The following is an 18,797-nucleotide window of genomic DNA, read 5'->3' as shown; positions in this document are numbered from 1 at the left end:
TATATATATATATATATATATATATATATATATATAGTAATATTTACCTCCTCCTACAATCAATGTCTTTATTTAAGGCTGTATCTCTCCACAGCAGTTCAGCTCTACATTTATCTGTTTTTAGCTTTTAAAATGTAGGAGCTGCTTCATGATGGTGATTCCTGGCAAAATGGTTCAGAATCCTGGAGAGGAGGAAATATGACTGAACTCAAAATCTGCTTTCAAACTGTTCACTCAAACTCATTCTTTTGCAATTAATAGTTAGTAGCCACGTTTTATGGTTTCACTTATAAACCCCGCTGAAAGAAATCATTTATATGAGTAATATATCTTTATGGCTGTGAAAAGTGTAGAAATATTTTTTATAAAATTTTATGCAATTATTGAGGCAGAACACCAAATATAACTTTCAGTCCCACCGCTACAAAAAGTAGAAAATGCAATTAAAATGCAAAAGTGCAGTTTAACTTGGGTTATTGTAGTTCAGCTAAAACCACAAACCTTTGTCGCATGAAAAACTAAAACTTTAAATGGAAATAAAACTTAATCTTTAATAAATAAATACAAACTGTAAAAAATAATACAGAGAACAGAAAGACCAAAAATGGAAAGAAAATAGAAAAATATAAAAAAAATCTAAACTAATTCAAAATATGAATTCAAGCTATAATAGTTTCCCAACGATACTAGAATCACACCGAATTTAACTTACCTTTAAATGATGTCAGGCCATTGGCTTCTGACGCTGGTTTTTCTTCGTCTTTAACAGAAAAATTATGGGAGTTGTTTGTTAGATTGTGTAATAGACTTATATAACACCTAAAACACAATGCAACACAATTCATAGTACAGAAAAGTACAATTCCTTCCTATGTCGTAGAATATTGTGACCTATTAATTTTTTTTACAGTTTACAGTACCACAAAATGGTGCTTTGTGTTACAATATTATGATATGATTGGTAGATATCAGTTTGTTATAGGTCTCCTGCCTTTAATCACAGCATCCTCGTGAGCGGCTGAAGCTCGGTCAGTGATCAGTTCCTCTTTTTCCTCACAGTCTGAATGATAACAGAGACAGTGTGGCCATTACTTTCACTCTAGCCTAGCTTAAAAACTCACGATCATGCTTAAAAACACATATTACATGCATACAAAATGGCAGAGAATTAGTTTACTTTGTATAAGGTTTGCAAAATATTGTAATGCCATTAAAAGCAGATACCCTCCAGCTCTGATGGTCTGTTGTCCATGTACTCCTTCATGGGGGAAGCAGTTTCTGTAGAGTGATTGAAGACTCGTATAAATGTAAATACAGAGAATTTTTACACACACACACACACACACACACACACACACACACACACACACACACACACACACACACACACAATCACTCACAAGTAATGCACAGTGCAAAACTTACGGTTCTTGAAGTCTGTCATTGAGAAGAACAAGTCCTCTTGTGCTGTGTCTTTTACCTCTGATGATAAGAAACATTTTTGTAAGAAATACATTATGCTGACGCCGTCAACTTCAAACAGGTATCGTTTTTCATCCGATTCCAACGAATCGTGCTTTATTTTCTTCTAATTTCCTGAATGTACCTGGTTTCCGGGTGATTTTTAGAACGATGCATCCAATGATCAGGATGATGAAGCAGCAGACGAGACACCCTGAGATGGCCAGCAGGATTTTTCTCTTGAATACTGAAAAGAAACGCACACGTTTAGATAAAGTTAGAAGAGTTAAAAAAACATTTCCTCCAAATTTTTTATATAGAAATAAGAGCGTAGGTTATTTTGCTTTAGCTATCGTGAATATGTATAATTTCACTGAAAATAAAAACTGAAACTTGTGATTTTAAAAATCTAAACATTCCAATGTTGTTCTAATGCACAAGTTATTCACATCTATAGAGGTTTAATAGCAAATATCCCCATGACTCACTAATATTATTGGCTATGAAGCCGTCACTCAGAGCGGAGTACAGCGGTCTCACTGTGTTAATTCCCTTGCACTTGAATTCCCTTCTGATGTTTTCTTCATTTCCTGTCACTCTGAGTACATCTGAGGATGCGTTGAGCTGCTGTCCGTCCATGAACCAGGTGTAGTTCCAGTTTCTGCCGTCTGAGACGTTACACCTCAGAGTCATATACCCAGTCATAATGTCACCCAGTTCAGTCTCCAGACTCAGGAGTGCAGGCGGACGAGCTAAGAGCAAAGTCATATGTTATGGGTAAAGTATGTTTCATTGCGAAGCTTTTACTCAGTAAGCCTTAGTGCTTTTACTTTTCCCTAACATTCAAAATGTTCTTGTGAAATTATTACTTACCATATATGTTCGAAACATATCACGCTGTAGGCTAAACAACACTTTTAAAGTAATTCAGGCATCATTTACTTATCCTCACGTTGTACCAAACATGCATGACTTGCTTTATTCTGTGGAGCATTAAAGGCAGGGTAGTGATTTGGTTCAAAACATTTTTTGCTATGCTGGTCTAAAGTCTCTATGATAAGCCATTAAGCTACTGGAGACCAAGCAAGAATGTAAGGCATTATTATTGTAATATAACGCGCTTTTTACTGACTGCAGATATAAATCAAAGTTTTTGATAACTTTGTCTTCTCCGTAAAGTTAAGCTTTTCTATCTTCTATCTTTTCTATATTACTCCTATTTTGATGCCCCCACACTGGCTCCCTCTCAAGTACAGTATTGATTTTAAAATAAAATTATTATTTTGTTATAAAGCCCTCAGTAACCTGGCACCTCAATGCAGATTTTCTCCCTTCGCCCGCCTACTTGTTTGTCTTTTGGCATAATTTAATGCAAATGAATTCAAACTCTGCTTATCAGGCATTATGAGATGAAAATGAGACCAATCGCCACAGTAGGAGGGGTTTAGAAAAATGAATACGTGAGCAAGTAAAGTAAAAATAAACTTATATTTTAAAACATGTTTTTTGACCTAGCAAGTATGTCAGCATGTTGTTGGGGATTCCCAAAACCAAAATATGAACCATTCATCACCCAGCACTTTAACTGATATCAAAATGTAGTTTTCCACAGAAGACGAAGGTCATATTTTAAACAAGTCATGAGTGTGAAATGATCACTGAATTGTCAACGTTTTTTTTTTGTGAGCTGTCAGCTTATCATTTTAAAATTGTTTAGTGCACTGCCATGGTTATATTCTAAATGAAATGGCCACATGAGGTAGTTTATGGACACAACTTACCTTCAACTCGCAGTTGTAGAGTCTCACTGTCCACCGAGAAGTCTCCTCTCTTTGCTTTGCAGTAATAGTCACCGGTGTTACTGTGAGATACTGATTTGATGGTCAACTCTGGATTTGTGATCAGATGATTTGAGTCTTTATGCCAGTGGTATACCCAGCCAACTCCTGACATGTTACAGTCAAGATGGAGTCGTTCCTCGGTGTAGAACAATTCAAACCACTCATGTTTTGTAATGGTTGGGTTTGGGGTTATGTCTAGAAGCAACAGAGGTAAAATGAGAAAAAACGGATCACCTTCAGAAAAAAAAACGTCTTGAGTTGCGCATGTTTAATGTCCTAGATCAATGAAATTAGCTGGCCATGCCCCGTATAAATAGGCCATCACATACTGTAATTTGCTCAATTGTTTTATTCTGAGGAGTTATGGGCATCTCAACCCATTCAGAAGTAATGATAGTTGTGAGGAACCATATGCATAGTATCTTTGTTCCCTCAATCAGGCAATCAGGGTTATCATACCAACCCAAGATGTTCATTTCAGAAATGATGCACATTCTCATCTTTTTCTGTTAGTTATCATATTTCACTGCGTGTCTATTTCTAGTCAAAGCATGTTAGCATGTGCTTAGCATATAGCTTAATGACACCACAAGTTGGCGTCACTGCACTGTTGTGAATGCGCATCCACAGGTGATTCAGTAGAGACGAAAACGTGAAATAAATGATTATTTTCGTTTTCTTTGCACAAATAAAAAAAGTATTCCCATAGCTTTGTAAAATTACAGCTGAAACATAGTTGTCACATGGAATACTTTGTTGATCGTGATGTTTTTTTCTAGTTTGCTTGGTACCCTTGCTTTCCATTGGGAGGGTCAGAGAGCACTCAGATTTCATCAACAATATCTTAAAGATTAAAGAAGGTCTTAAGGATTTCGGCTATGCACTTTTTGTTTGCCAAATTCATGCCTTTTCATCATTAAACCGAAGCTGCTTTTGTACATGTATAGATCATAGAATTTTATATTTTCAAAAGCAGTTACACTTGCCATCAATTTGAAGTTGCACAGCGTCAGCTTGTCCTGTAGTCACTGGTGTCCTCGTCTGGTGTTTTCCTCTGCAGGTGTACTGTCCTGAATGAGCCGCTTTAGCTGAGCTGATGGACAGTGTGTCTCCAGAAAAGGAAATGTCCTCGTTTTTGTGAACCTCAGATCCGTTTCTGAACCATTCATAGTCCCATTTATTTGAATCTTCACTGACTGAACACTTCAGAGACAGTTTTTCAGTCTGGTAAAATGTTTTCCATTTAGACGTGATTGACAGCTTTGGTTTAGGTGGCACTGCACAGATAAAGAGCATAACAGAACTGAACATTTTCTAACATTATTCCTGGACATGTAAAAACTCATAGAAATATATATCTTACTTTTTATAGTCAGATTTGTAGACTTTGTGAATGTCATCTCTCTCCTTCTTATCTGACAAGTGTATTCTCCTTTTTGAGAGAGTGAAGCCTTTGGAATAGTGTAATTGGGATTGCTGAGGTCGGTGTTTACTTGCTTTGAATTTTTTTCCCAAAGATATTGCCATTTTGAAGTTCGCTCTTTAATGCCACAAGTGAGTTTGACTTGTTCTCCCGTGTAGATCTCTGGGTAGGGCGGAACTTGCCGCAGAAGGATTGTTGGCTGTGATCCTTGAAAATGATAGAAATTGTGATCATTTATTTATAAAATAATATTTTATTTTGACAGTGTATATTTTATATAATGGTTTATAGACAAAGAAATATTTATTTTTGTGCATTTTTTATGCAACAGCACAAAACTCAAAATGTAATCGTTACAACATCAACATTGTTGACATTATTTTATAAACATACACTTACCAAATAAAAATGAGGTTATGATTTATAAAAAACTTAATCTTCTGAAATAAGAAACATTACAAATGGCTGTGCTTCACAAAGCAGCTGATTATGATTCACATTGATTTTAACTAAACTGATAACTTATCCTTACCGTGGACTTTTAACGAATGCGGTGCACTTTTTTCAGTCGTCACCTTTCTGTGGTGCAGCTCAGCTTGACACACATACTCCCCGTCATGACTGGACTGAACTGAGAGTGTGAGACTGTTTCCTTTCATGTTTGATTCAGCACCGGAGACAATCTTGTCTGAGCCCCTGAACCACATATAAGTCCAGTTTTCAGAATCGTTTTGAATCAAACACTGCAAAGAGACTTTTTCACTAGGAAATGCTTCTGTCCATTCAGACTGGATTTGTAGTTTAGGCAGAGCTAAAACAAGAGAGGAAAATGGAGTTGAATGAGATCAGATGCTGTATATAACACAGAGCTTAATACTAACACGTTCATGAATTTCTTGGTAATTTTCTGGATTTGTGCTCTGAAGTTATGAGTTTTTATTCCAGCGGTATTTCCAAGTGGAAACCACGAAGCTGGGCTCTCTCATTAGTGTAGATGGGTTCGAACCACTGCTGTTTTGTAATGATTGGTTTTGGTTTGTTAGCTACGAGTCACAGAGGTTAAAATCAGAAAGAGTGGACCACATTCATGCAAAAACTGCCTTAAATTTCATGTGCTTTTTATTATTTATTATCCAAGATTAAATGAATGGACTCATGCTGCTAATAGTGTCTGACTGCTGTAAAGAAGAGTAGACGGGAGACTGTAAATGCTGACATGAACATCTGTACACCGATATAGGTCAGTACAGTTTCTTTACTGAACTGTATTAAACGTTGACAGTATGTCTTTCATATGAACTATACAGTACATCATACTTTCAAAGCAGTTCAAAACATTTAGCAGCTTCTTCATTGAAGTGTTATGTATGCCTCTCACTTTTGTTGATATTTATTAATCAAAGAATATCATAAGTAGTTTTACCCTGAACATGAAGTTGCACAGCGTCAGCTTGTCCTGTAGTCACTGGTGTTCTCGTCTGGTGTTTTCCTCTGCAGGTGTACTGTCCTGAATGAGCCGCTTTAGCTGAGCTGATGGACAGTGTGTCTCCAGAAAAGGAAATGTCCTCGTCCTTGTGAACCTCAGATCCGTTTCTGAACCATTCATAGTCCCATTTATTTGAATCTTCACTGACTGAACACTTCAGAGACAGTTTTTCAGTCTGGTAAAATGTTTTCCATTTAGACGTGATTGACAGCTTTGGTTTAGGTGGCACTGCACACAAAGATTAATTTTTAAGCATCTATCATAATTACAATTTCAATGAATTTCAATGATTATGATTCACCCTGATAACTAAACTGATTAAAGATTCGTACCTTTAACCGTTAACGAATGCGGTGCACTTTTTTCAGTCGTCACCTTTCTGTCGTGCAGCTCAGCTTGACACACATACTCCCCGTCATGACTGGACTGAACTGAGAGTGTGAGACTGTTTCCTTTCATGTTTGATTCAGCACCGGAGACAATCTTGTCTGAGCCCCTGAACCACATATAAGTCCAGTTTTCAGAATCGTTTGGAATCAAACACTGCAAAGAGACTTCTTCACCAGTAAACGCTTCTGTCCATTCAGACTGGATTTGTGGTTTTGGCAGAGCTAAAACAAGAGAGGAAAATGAGATCAAATACTGTATATAACACAGCGCTTAATACTAACAACTTCTTGAATTTCTTGGTAACTTTACTGAAGCGTTGTAAAAGATGAATGCACAATGGGAATAAGACTAAATCAAAGAATATCATAAGTAGTTTTACCCTGCACATGAAGTTGCACAGCGTCAGCTTGTCCTGTAGTCACTGGTGTCCTCGTCTGGTGTTTTCCTCTGCAGGTGTACTGTCCTGAATGAGCCGCTTTAGCTGAGCTGATGGAGAGTGTGTCGCCAGAAAAGGAAATGTCTTCGTCCTTGTGAACCTCAGATCCGTTTCTGAACCATTCATAGTCCCATTTATTTGAATCTTCACTGACTGAACACTTCAGAGACAGTTTTTCAGTCTGGTAAAATGTTTTCCATTTAGACATGATTGACAGCTTTGGTTTAGGTGGCACTGCACACAAAGATAAATTTTTAAGCATCTATCATAATTACAATTTCAATGAATTTCAATGATTATGATTCACCCTGATAACTAAACTGATTAAAGATTCGTACCTTTAACTGTTAACGAATGCGGTGCACTTTTTCCAGTCGTCACCTTTCTGTCGTGCAGCTCAGCTTGACACACATACTCCCCGTCATGACTGGACTGAACTGAGAGTGTGAGACTGTTTCCTTTCATGTTTGATTCAGCACCGGAGACAATCTTGTCTGAGCCCCTGAACCACATATAAGTCCAGTTTTCAGAATCGTTTGGAATCAAACACTGCAAAGAGACTTCTTCACCAGTAAACGCTTCTGTCCATTCAGACTGGATTTGCGGTTTAGGCAGAGCTAAAACAAGAGAGGAAAATGGAGTTGAATGAGATCAGATGCTGTATATAACACAGAGCTTAATACTAACACATTCATGGGAATAAGAATAAAACATAGAATATAGTAGTTTTACTCTGAGCATGAAGTTGCACAGCAGTGTCAATGCATGTAGCAAGTGTTGAAATCGTAAAGGGCCGTTACTTTGCAAGGCAGAACCAGAAACTCATGTAGCTTGTGCACAAAGGTTTTAATAACTAAACGTTAACTCACATAACCGAACAAACAGGCATAAATACACTCATACATGGGCAAAATGCAAAGACTTGATCGTGAACCATCAGAAAAAGCAGAAAATGAAGCTATGCAGAGTCAGATAAACACCTGTAAACCATCAGCGCCGTTTATAACGGGTCTATAACTAATACTAAACCTCTGTTTAGTTTAGTTAAATGTACGATATTTGCATTGTCTCGTCAAGGTTTTGGACTTGCAATCATGTTTCTATGAACCACAGACTGTGCTGTGTTGAGCCCCACCAGACAAGGTTGCACTGGCAGGCGAGAGGTAGTGAGACACGGAAGAAAATCTCACCAGGAGCTCGCCACCCTATGATGAACTTGCTGCCAAAAAGTCCGCTCATGACGATCCAGAGGTGTTCCTACAAATGTTTGAGTCGACTGCCAACGCTGAAGGATGGCACCCAGAGGAGTGGGCATGAGTACTGGCCCCCCTGCTAACCGGCGAGGCGCATGCGTATTTCTCCCTTTCCCACTAGGCAGCGGAGAGTTATCCGGAGTACACCGAGAGATTCTCGCCCGGCTCGGCCTTTCACCCATAATCACCGCCCAGCAGTTCCACAGCTGGGAGTATAATCCACACCTTCAGGCCCGGCACAAACTGTCAAGCTCGCCACGCCTCATCCAACACTGGCTGCTCGGCGGGACCCCAACAGCGGGTCAGGTGGCGGAATGGGTCGTGAGTCAAACGGTTCCTGCGAGCCCTTTCCCACTCACTGGCGAACACGGCCCAACACCAGGAGCCTGGGGAACAGTGCTGCCTTTTCCCGGAGGTTGGTCCAGGAGCGTTGCGCCGGAGGGCACGCCATGACCAGTCAACAGGCCAGCGGTTCCCTCTGCTCTCGATGAGCCAATGTCTATGGAGGATCCGGCACCTCCTGCATGTGCATGGCTGGCCAGGTGCATCGTCCACCACGACCCGCCCAAGGGAGCCCCAGAGGCTGAGGTTAAGGTGAACGGCAAACCCTTCCGGCCCTACTGGACTCAGGCAGCACGGTCACCCTGGTGCGCACAAACATCCTGGCCCCGTGTTTGGAGAAGAAGGTGTATATCCCAATCACCTGTGTACACGGGGACACCCTGCAAGTTCTGCCTTTGCGGGTCCATCTCTCAGCCAAGGCGGGGGCCTGGCCAGTAGAAGTCTGGGTTGTCGAAGACCTCCCAGTACCAGTACTGCTGGGAAATGACTGGCCGGTTTTGACCACTTGCTTGCCACCGCCACTAAGCTGGCCTGCCCCAGAGGGAACTGTCAACGACGAGCGGCTGCGCATTGCACCGTCGTGGAGCATGTTAAGGAGATGAGGGAAAGGATAGGATAGACCGTGTCATGCCACTAGTCTGGGACCACCTGTGCAAAGCTCAGCAGGCCCAACAGCGGCACTACAACTGGGTAGCCCAACCACGGGAGTTCTAGCACGGTGACAAGGTCATGATCCTCATTCCCTCGGCTGCGTGCAAGTTCCTAGCGACCTGGCAGGGACCCTACACTGTGATGGAGAGAATCGGCCCGGTCACATACAGACTGCACCAGCCCGGCCGCCGCAGCCAACCTACGTAGACGAGTTGCTGGACTGTCTGGGAAGGGTCCGGTGTATCTCCACTCTGGACTTAACCAAAGGCTACTGACAGGTACCCCTCTCAAAAACCTCTAAACCTAAAACTGCGTTTTACTGCGGCAGTACCGGACCCTTCCCTTCGTTCTTCACGGAGCCCCAGCAACCTTCCAGCACAGGATGGACGTCGTCCTGTGACCCCACCAGACCTACGCGGCCTATCTTGCCGATTTCATCACTAACTTGGAAATCTGGGAGGACCACCTGGAGTGCCTGCGGAGGGTGCTGTCTGAACTCCGGAGGACTGGGCTCACAGCCAACCCCAGGAAATGTCACCTGGCGCTGTTCGAAGTAAAGTACCTCGGTTTCCATGTCAGGAGGGGTCTTATCCGGCCCCAGGAGAAGAAGGTGGAAGCCGTGCAGAATGCCCCTAGGCCCATAACCAAAACCCAGCTTCCTGGGGTTGGCGGGCTACTACAGTTGCTTTATCCCCAACTTCCCCTCTTTAGCTGCCTCCTTGATGGACCTGACCAGGAAGGGGCAGCCCAAAAAGGTAAATTGGACCCCTGTTATGGAAGAGGCCTTCCAGAAGATCAAGGTGGCACTAACGTCAGAACCGGTCCTCTGAGAGCCAGATTTCAGCTGCCCCTTTCTGTTGCAGACGGATGCCGGTGAGATCCGATATGGGATTGGGAGCAGTTCTCTTCCAGATCCATGAGGGAGAGAAGCATCCAATCTTGTCAGCTGAAAGCTGTCCCCGACCGAGAGAAACTATGCTGCGGTACTGCAATATTACCTTCTCGGCCGGAAATTTACCCTCCTCACCGATCACGCCGGGGATGGCCTGGGCCAAAGAAACCAACGCGAGGGTGACCCGGTGGTTCCTAGCGCTCCAGGACTTCCACATTGTTGTGCGTCACCGAGCTGGAATGGCCTCTCTTGGATCTGGGCGGCTTTCACAGGTCTGTCAGGGATTTTTTCCCTAACCGCACATTTTGTTACAGGACCAGGAAAACGCTTACACCCGCCCATCACAGGCTGATTGGTCCCAGCTGTTCCCAGTCAGCGAAGTGGCATAAAAAAGCCATGCGGCATGCTGACCAGGAGCATTCACCTCCATGATTGCTGACATTAACACCTCTTCTCTTGTCCCCTGTAGAAAGCACCTTTTAACCGATCAGCCTGCACCCCACGACACGGACACACTGCACCAGGAGAAAGGAAAGGAAGAGAGAGAGCACTCCAGCACCACTGAGCACGCAGACTTTCACCCTCACTCGTATTTTTGACTTTCTGTTAAATAAATCCACCCTCCGGGGTTTTGATTTGAGCACTCCTTGCTGTGTGTCTCTTCACCCCGTCACAATATTTAATGTTATTATGCATAATAAATAATTTATTTCAAAATGAAGATGATATTATCACACTATTAATGATTCAAGTATTACCAAATCTTTCTAAAAAAAACTATAAATTACTCGGATCAGTATTCTGAAGTGAAATCATCTCACTAATATCAGCTGACTTCATTGTAAGCTTTTGAGATGTATGTAAGGTTTTGGATAGTAATGACCCTACATCCTTCTGAAGAAAGTACTAATTATTTGGATCCCTTTTCTAAAGTGAAGATAATGGTAACCTACTAGTAATCATTCAAATCAACAAAGTGAATTACTTACAAAACTCAATAGAGTTGGAATTAAACATTAAGGTTATTAACAAAAATTCAATTAACTGTTTAATTAAAAGAAACCTTTTCTAAAATGTCTGTATTTCATAACATACTGTAAGCGATTGCAATTTAACCACAATATACTGCTTTTAAATAAACTGATTAAAGATTCGTACCTTTAACCGTTAACGAATGCGGTGCACTTTTTCAGTCGTCACCTTTCTGTCGTGCAGCTCAGCTTGACACACATACTCCCCGTCATGACTGGACTGAACTGAGAGTGTGAGACTGTTTCCTTTCATGTTTGATTCAGCACCGGAGACAATCTTGTCTGAGCCCTGAACCACATATAAGTCCAGTTTTCAGAATCGTTTGGAATCAAACACTGCAAAGAGACTTCTTCACCAGTAAACGCTTCTGTCCATTCAGACTGGATTTGCGGTTTAGGCAGAGCTAAAACAAGAGAGGAAAATGGAGTTGAATGAGATCAGATGCTGTATATAACACAGAGCTTAATACTAACACATTCATGGGAATAAGAATAAAACATAGAATATAGTAGTTTTACTCTGAGCATGAAGTTGCACAGCAGTGTCAATGCATGTAGCAAGTGTTGAAATCGTAAAGGGCCGTTACTTTGCAAGGCAGAACCAGAAACTCATGTAGCTTGTGCACAAAGGTTTTAATAACTAAACGTTAACTCACATAACCGAACAAACAGGCATAAATACACTCATACATGGGCAAAATGCAAAGACTTGATCGTGAACCATCAGAAAAAGCAGAAAATGAAGCTATGCAGAGTCAGATAAACACCTGTAAACCATCAGCGCCGTTTATAACGGGGTCTATAACTAACACTAAACCTCTGTTTAGTTTAGTTAAATGTACGATATTTGCATTGTCTCGTCAAGGTTTTGGACTTGCAATCATGTTTCTATGAACCACAGACTGTGCTGTGTTGAGCCCCACCAGACAAGGTTGCACTGGCAGGCGAGAGGTAGTGAGACACGGAAGAAAATCTCACCAGGAGCTCGCCACCCTATGATGAACTTGCTGCCAAAAAAGTCCGCTCATGACGATCCAGAGGTGTTCCTACAAATGTTTGAGTCGACTGCCAACGCTGAAGGATGGCACCCAGAGGAGTGGGCATGAGTACTGGCCCCCCTGCTAACCGGCGAGGCGCATGCGTATTTCTCCCTTTCCCGCTAGGCAGCGGAGAGTTATCCGGAAGTACACCGAGAGATTCTCGCCCGGCTCGGCCTTTCACCCATAATCACCGCCCAGCAGTTCCACAGCTGGGAGTATAATCCACACCTTCAGGCCCGGGCACAAACTGTCAAGCTCGCACGCCTCATCCAACACTGGCTGCTCGACGGGACCCCAACAGCGGGTCAGGTGGCGGAATGGGTCGTAGTCAAACGGTTCCTGCGAGCCCTTTCCCACTCACTGGCGAACACGGCCCAACACCAGGAGCCTGGGGAACGAGTGCTGCCTTTTCCCCGGAGGTTGGTCCAGGAGCGTTGCACGCCGGAGGGCACGCCATGACCAGTCAACAGGCCAGCGGTTCCCTCTGCTCTCGATGAGCCAATGTCTATGGAGGATCCGGCACCTCCTGCATGTGCATGGCTGGCCAGGTGCATCGTCCACCACGACCCGCCCAAGGGAGCCCCAGAGGCTGAGGTTAAGGTGAACGGCAAACCCTTCCGGCCCTACTGGACTCAGGCAGCACGGTCACCCTGGTGCGCACAAACATCCTGGCCCCGTGTTTGGAGAAGAAGGTGTATATCCCAATCACCTGTGTACACGGGGACACCCTGCAAGTTCTGCCTTTGCGGGTCCATCTCTCAGCCAAGGCGGGGGCCTGGCCAGTAGAAGTCTGGGTTGTCGAAGACCTCCCAGTACCAGTACTGCTGGGAAATGACTGGCCGGGTTTTGACCACTTGCTTGCCACCGCCACTAAGCTGGCCTGCCCCAGAGGGAACTGTCAACGACGAGCGGCTGCGCATTGCACCGTCGTGGAGCATGTTAAGGAGATGAGGGAAAGGATAGGATAGACCGTGTCATGCCACTAGTCTGGGACCACCTGTGCAAAGCTCAGCAGGCCCAACAGCGGCACTACAACTGGGTAGCCCAACCACGGGAGTTCTAGCACGGTGACAAGGTCATGATCCTCATTCCTACGGCTGCGTGCAAGTTCCTAGCGACCTGGCAGGGACCCTACACTGTGATGGAGAGAATCGGCCCGGTCACATACAGACTGCACCAGCCCGGCCGCCGCAGCCAACCTACGTAGACGAGTTGCTGGACTGTCTGGGAAGGGTCCGGTGTATCTCCACTCTGGACTTAACCAAAGGCTACTGACAGGTACCCCTCTCAAAAACCTCTAAACCTAAAACTGCGTTTTACTGCGGCAGTACCGGACCCTTCCCTTCGTTCTTCACGGAGCCCCAGCAACCTTCCAGCACAGGATGGACGTCGTCCTGTGACCCCACCAGACCTACGCGGCCTATCTTGCCGATTTCATCACTAACTTGGAAATCTGGGAGGACCACCTGGAGTGCCTGCGGAGGGTGCTGTCTGAACTCCGGAGGACTGGGCTCACAGCCAACCCCAGGAAATGTCACCTGGCGCTGTTCGAAGTAAAGTACCTCGGTTTCCATGTCAGGAGGGGTCTTATCCGGCCCCAGGAGAAGAAGGTGGAAGCCGTGCAGAATGCCCCTAGGCCCATAACCAAAACCCAGCTTCCTGGGGTTGGCGGGCTACTACAGTTGCTTTATCCCCAACTTCCCCTCTTTAGCTGCCTCCTTGATGGACCTGACCAGGAAGGGGCAGCCCAAAAAGGTAAATTGGACCCCTGTTATGGAAGAGGCCTTCCAGAAGATCAAGGTGGCACTAACGTCAGAACCGGTCCTCTGAGAGCCAGATTTCAGCTGCCCCTTTCTGTTGCAGACGGATGCCGGTGAGATCCGATATGGGATTGGGAGCAGTTCTCTTCCAGATCCATGAGGAGAGAAGCATCCAATCTTGTCAGCTGAAAGCTGTCCCCGACCGAGAGAAACTATGCTGCGGTACTGCAATATTACCTTCTCGGCCGGAAATTTACCCTCCTCACCGATCACGCCGGGGATGGCCTGGGCCAAAGAAACCAACGCGAGGGTGACCCGGTGGTTCCTAGCGCTCCAGGACTTCCACATTGTTGTGCGTCACCGAGCTGGAATGGCCTCTCTTGGATCTGGGCGGCTTTCACAGGTCTGTCAGGATTTTTCCCTAACCGCACATTTTGTTACAGGACCAGGAAAACGCTTACACCCGCCCATCACAGGCTGATTGGTCCCAGCTGTTCCCAGTCAGCGAAGTGGCATAAAAAAGCCATGCGGCATGCTGACCAGGAGCATTCACCTCCATGATTGCTGACATTAACACCTCTTCTCTTGTCCCCTGTAGAAAGCACCTTTTAACCGATCAGCCTGCACCCCACGACACGGACACACTGCACCAGGAGAAAGGAAAGGAAGAGAGAGAGCACTCCAGCACCACTGAGCACGCAGACTTTCACCCTCACTCGTATTTTTGACTTTCTGTTAAATAAATCCACCCTCCGGGGTTTTGATTTGAGCACTCCTTGCTGTGTGTCTCTTCACCCCGTCACAATATTTAATGTTATTATGCATAATAAATAATTTATTTCAAAATGAAGATGATATTATCACACTATTAATGATTCAAGTATTACCAAATCTTTCTAAAAAAAACTATAAATTACTCGGATCAGTATTCTGAAGTGAAATCATCTCACTAATATCAGCTGACTTCATTGTAAGCTTTTGAGATGTATGTAAGGTTTTGGATAGTAATGACCCTACATCCTTCTGAAGAAAGTACTAATTATTTGGATCCCTTTTCTAAAGTGAAGATAATGGTAACCTACTAGTAATCATTCAAATCAACAAAGTGAATTACTTACAAAAACTCCAATAGAGTTGGAATTAAACATTAAGGTTATTAACGTGCAAAATTCAATTAACTGTTTAATTAAAAGAAACCTTTTTCTAAAATGTCTGTATTTCATAACATACTGTAAGCGATTGCAATTTAACCACAATATACTGCTTTTAAATAAACTGATTAAAGATTCGTACCTTTAACCGTTAACGAATGCGGTGCACTTTTTTCAGTCGTCACCTTTCTGTGGTGCAGCTCAGCTTGACACACATACTCCCCGTCATGACTGGACTGAACTGAGAGTGTGAGACTGTTTCCTTTCATGTTTGATTCAGCACCGGAGACAATCTTGTCTGAGCCCCTGAACCACATATAAGTCCAGTTTTCAGAATCGTTTGGAATCAAACACTGCAAAGAGACTTCTTCACCAGTAAATGCTTCTGTCCATGCAGACTGGATTTGTGGTTTAGGTAGAGCTAAAACAAGAGAGGAAAATAAACCAAACTTTTACATAAATAAGGTCCGACAGTTAATACAGAGCCTATTACACTATACAAAAAATCACAAAGATCAGGCCAATATTGTTTAGACTCCTAAATCGCTTATTGACTTATTTCATACCAGAATCATAGTAAATAAGAAAAAAATTGTAGACACAAATGTGATATTCATTTACCTTTCAGAGTTAAAGTGTAAACATCACTTTTTTCAGACCGAGTCTCTCTTCTTTTTCCTTTGCATTCATATTTTCCGTTCTCGTTCACAGTGATGCTGCGCTGATGTTGACCAAGATCTTTTGAGTCCTTGTACCAGTCATACTGTAACCCCGGGGGTCCTTCAGAGATCTCACAGCTCAGAGTGACGCTCTCAGTATTGTACAGCACCCCATGATCTGGATTCACAGTTATCTTGGGCTTGGAAATCTGAACTGGAGATTCTAGAGGATGAATAATAGATAATAGATTAGAGAAGCTAATTACACAGCTGTGTGAAAAATTTGACTTGAAACTTGAAAATACAATAAAAATCCCAATCTGAATCTCACCAGTAGTGCTGTCTTGAGACATTGCTTGCGCACACACTGCCACTATGAATTAACACAAAGATTCAGAGATCTCAGAGTGAAAAGGCATTACAGTACAGTGAGAGTTTTGGTTTTATTGGTTCCCATTAAACTAATAGTAACCGTTACTAGACTTTTTGGAATACTTGATTCTGATTATATCTCAATTATGACATTCAGCGGTGTGTTATTTCTCAAAAACAACCAGTAAAACTAATTACACAGGATCACTACGAGTCATCATGACTGTTTGTAGTGATAAATGTTTCACTCGGCTGTCACTGATTCAGATCAATGTTCCTTGTCTAATTATTAACTTTTGTTGCAACCAGTAAACGGAATAATGTGCATCCAATGGTTGTTATCACAAAATAGCAAAGCCCTTTTATCAAAAATAACACATCTTACCTGTCAAAACTAAGATTTTGAACCTTTCCATTTGTAGCTGTAGTCAAAGCAGAGCCAGCACGAACAAAGCTTTTGGACTTCCTTGTTCCTCAAACCTTATTGTCAGTAGCCCTGTTAGATTAGACGTTCAAAACTGCAGCAAAAAAAAAGATTTATAAAATTGAGTGTATCATAATTTCACAGCTAGCAATGTGATATATATATATAAATTATATAAATATAAATTATGAGATGCTCACTTTCAGTTTGAACCAAATGAACCTTAAATGTGTGAAGGAGATAACAGATAGAATAAAATGTATTTTCTCACCAAAAAAGCGACATCTGTCACAAATTTCCTCAGTTTGAAACAAAATTTAGACCGAAGTTGTTATGCTGCATCTGACAGTTTTAGCAGTTAAAGTTGGAAGCTTCCCGATCTGAAATGTGGTGAACCGACATCCTGTGAACAAACGCTTTAACAATCAGGCTGAAGGTGGAGCTGCTACAAATGCAAAAGACAGCACAGAAATGATGTCAATGTGCACGCTTCGAATGTCAGTCAGCGGTACTCCTTTCAGAAAATGCACAAATAAAGACAGGCTTGTATGTGTAATTGCTATCTGGAGCATTGGAATCACCCAAGTTCACCCAAAAATAAAATTTACCCCATATTTTACTCACCCCCAAGCCATCTTAGGTTTACATGACATCTTAGTTGAGTTCCAGCTTTTTGCTTGACCTCTGACTTGACGTATGCCGCAGGCCGAATTCATTCTTATAGTCAAACCTTTTGAGATTTTTTTTGTTACTTCTCATTTAATTTGTTACTTAGTATTGCTTCACTCTCATTCGCCGATTCCTTTCTGAGCTTACTCTACGAATGCGGCTTACATTATATGTCGAGTCAGAGTCATTTTCTTTTTTGTCTGATTTTTAATTCCTTTAGTTAAGTAGTTTTTTTGAAAACTTCAAATTCTACCAATAATCATTTAGATTTCACTTTGTTTTTTGCCTGTAGCTGACGATTTGCCTGATATTCCCGGCTCATTTTGAAAGCGTGGATCACGTATGCTGGTTATTTGAAGGATGGCAGCTGGTTTGAGATGGTTTAAAATAAGAGAACATCGTCTGCTGGTCCTAAGAAACTAGCTCCTGCTGAGGACCAGCCTAAACTGCAGCTCATGACCAACTAAGGACCACCTTTAACCAGCTCAAACCAGCTGCTATGCTTCAAAACATCTAACTAGCATATGCTGTTGTTTTGAACAGGGTGGTAGTTTGCTGTCTTCCGAGTAGTTGTCAGCAAAAAAATTTCTGGTGGTTTTAGCCCAGCGTTTAATGTCAACCAGCAACTCCTACTGTAGTTCTTACATTACAGTAAGAAACACTTAGCGTTTCTACTGGTCTGTTGGTTCCTGAGAGCCAGTGCAAAAGTGTGGGCTAAGGCTAAAGGCAAATACTATAAGATTGTTATGCACACTGCTGCTAGTGATGTCTAACTTTCACTAACAATAATGCGTGTAACTTGCAAGTACGATGTCGGACATTGCAGTGTGCTCTGATCCCCTCCCTGCTTTCCGTGGTAAAGAGATACAGAGCTAAATGTCAAAGTCACACAAATGTTTGAGGCAGAACTGACCTGAATTAGATGATCGTCTTCCTTCCTTCCTCCCCTCTTCTCTCTAGAAATATGACATAGGCTTAGGGTTGGTACTTCTCTAACTAGGGCCCAGGTCAGGAAACAGACACACTTGCTAACCGACTGTCTGCTAGCTGCTCTCTTTCACCAAGATATTGTAGCATTCAGACTTGCATTGTAGCATTTAGACTGTGTCTCTTTTTGCGTGAAAGAGCTTTAGTGATCTGCAGATGGCTCGGTGGATTGTGTTTAAAGACAGCGGTTTTTGGAAATATTTCTGGGTCCATTTAGTATGTTAGTGACAGAATCATGTTGATGAGTGATGCTGTGTGGCCTGAGGGCCCGAAGACCACGTGCAGCCAATTAAGGTCTTCTTGTGTAAGGTCTTCTTGTCTTCTTGTGCAACTAAGGTCAACTAAGACCTTGTGCCTTTAGTTTCTCTAAATCTTTTGATGATGTTATGCACTGTAGATGATGCCTTAAACTGCTAGAGCTGCATACTGACTCATTCTCCATGTGATGTAAACCACAGCATGTTGCTTCGTCCGGCAAAAGAGGAACTGCAGCCTGACTGAGGCAAGTTTTTTTTTTATTTGTTATTTC

The 18,797-nt window shown here is 42.7% G+C and overlaps 2 protein-coding genes across 2 annotated transcripts; both read right to left on the bottom strand.

Annotated features, from left to right (window-relative positions):
• Position 1: 1 nt before the first annotated feature.
• LOC122328783 (titin) lies at positions 2-11,490 on the bottom strand. Its single transcript, XM_043224720.1, has 16 exons — positions 11,334-11,490; positions 7,376-7,654; positions 6,981-7,271; positions 6,544-6,822; positions 6,149-6,439; positions 5,258-5,536; positions 4,666-4,932; positions 4,289-4,579; positions 3,243-3,497; positions 1,950-2,213; positions 1,607-1,708; positions 1,426-1,482; positions 1,225-1,278; positions 992-1,060; positions 713-760; positions 2-182 (listed from the first exon to the last, which is right to left on the bottom strand). Exons 2-16 carry the CDS (start codon positions 7,548-7,550, stop codon positions 175-177), a joined length of 2,730 nt encoding a protein of 909 aa, XP_043080655.1. The 5' UTR covers positions 7,551-7,654; positions 11,334-11,490; the 3' UTR covers positions 2-174.
• Positions 11,456-18,257, bottom strand: LOC122329177 (Fc receptor-like protein 3). The gene is made up of 7 exons (XM_043225374.1): positions 18,195-18,257; positions 16,884-17,015; positions 16,574-16,706; positions 16,148-16,189; positions 15,779-16,039; positions 15,300-15,578; positions 11,456-11,610 (listed from the first exon to the last, which is right to left on the bottom strand). The coding sequence occupies exons 3-7, from the start codon at positions 16,602-16,604 to the stop codon at positions 11,456-11,458; spliced, it is 768 nt and encodes a 255-aa protein (XP_043081309.1). The 5' UTR covers positions 16,605-16,706; positions 16,884-17,015; positions 18,195-18,257.
• Between the last annotated feature and the right edge of the window lie 540 nt (positions 18,258-18,797).

This window comes from Puntigrus tetrazona, chromosome 23 (assembly GCF_018831695.1).
Source record: "Puntigrus tetrazona isolate hp1 chromosome 23, ASM1883169v1, whole genome shotgun sequence".
Taxonomy (NCBI): domain Eukaryota; kingdom Metazoa; phylum Chordata; class Actinopteri; order Cypriniformes; family Cyprinidae; genus Puntigrus; species Puntigrus tetrazona.
This window is presented reverse-complemented; position numbering and strand designations above follow the sequence as displayed.

Bases quoted from the DNA above. Each gene is read 5' to 3' on its own strand.
- LOC122328783 (XM_043224720.1), bottom strand. From the start codon at position 7,550: ATGTGGTTCAGGGGCTCAGACAAGATTGTCTCCGGTGCTGAATCAAAC. The intron at 4,580-4,665 runs GTAAGATATATA...TTATCTGTGCAG, and splicing joins TACAAATCTGACTATAAAAA to TGCCACCTAAACCAAAGCTG. The intron at 2,214-3,242 runs GTAAGTTGTGTC...CTTTGCTCTTAG, and splicing joins TCTACAACTGCGAGTTGAAG to CTCGTCCGCCTGCACTCCTG.
- LOC122329177 (XM_043225374.1), bottom strand. From the start codon at position 16,604: ATGGAAAGGTTCAAAATCTTAGTTTTGACAG. The intron at 16,040-16,147 runs GTGAGATTCAGA...TTCATCCTCTAG, and splicing joins GTCTCAAGACAGCACTACTG to AATCTCCAGTTCAGATTTCC. The intron at 11,611-15,299 runs GTACGAATCTTT...CTCTTGTTTTAG, and splicing joins GCATTCGTTAACGGTTAAAG to CTCTGCCTAAACCGCAAATC.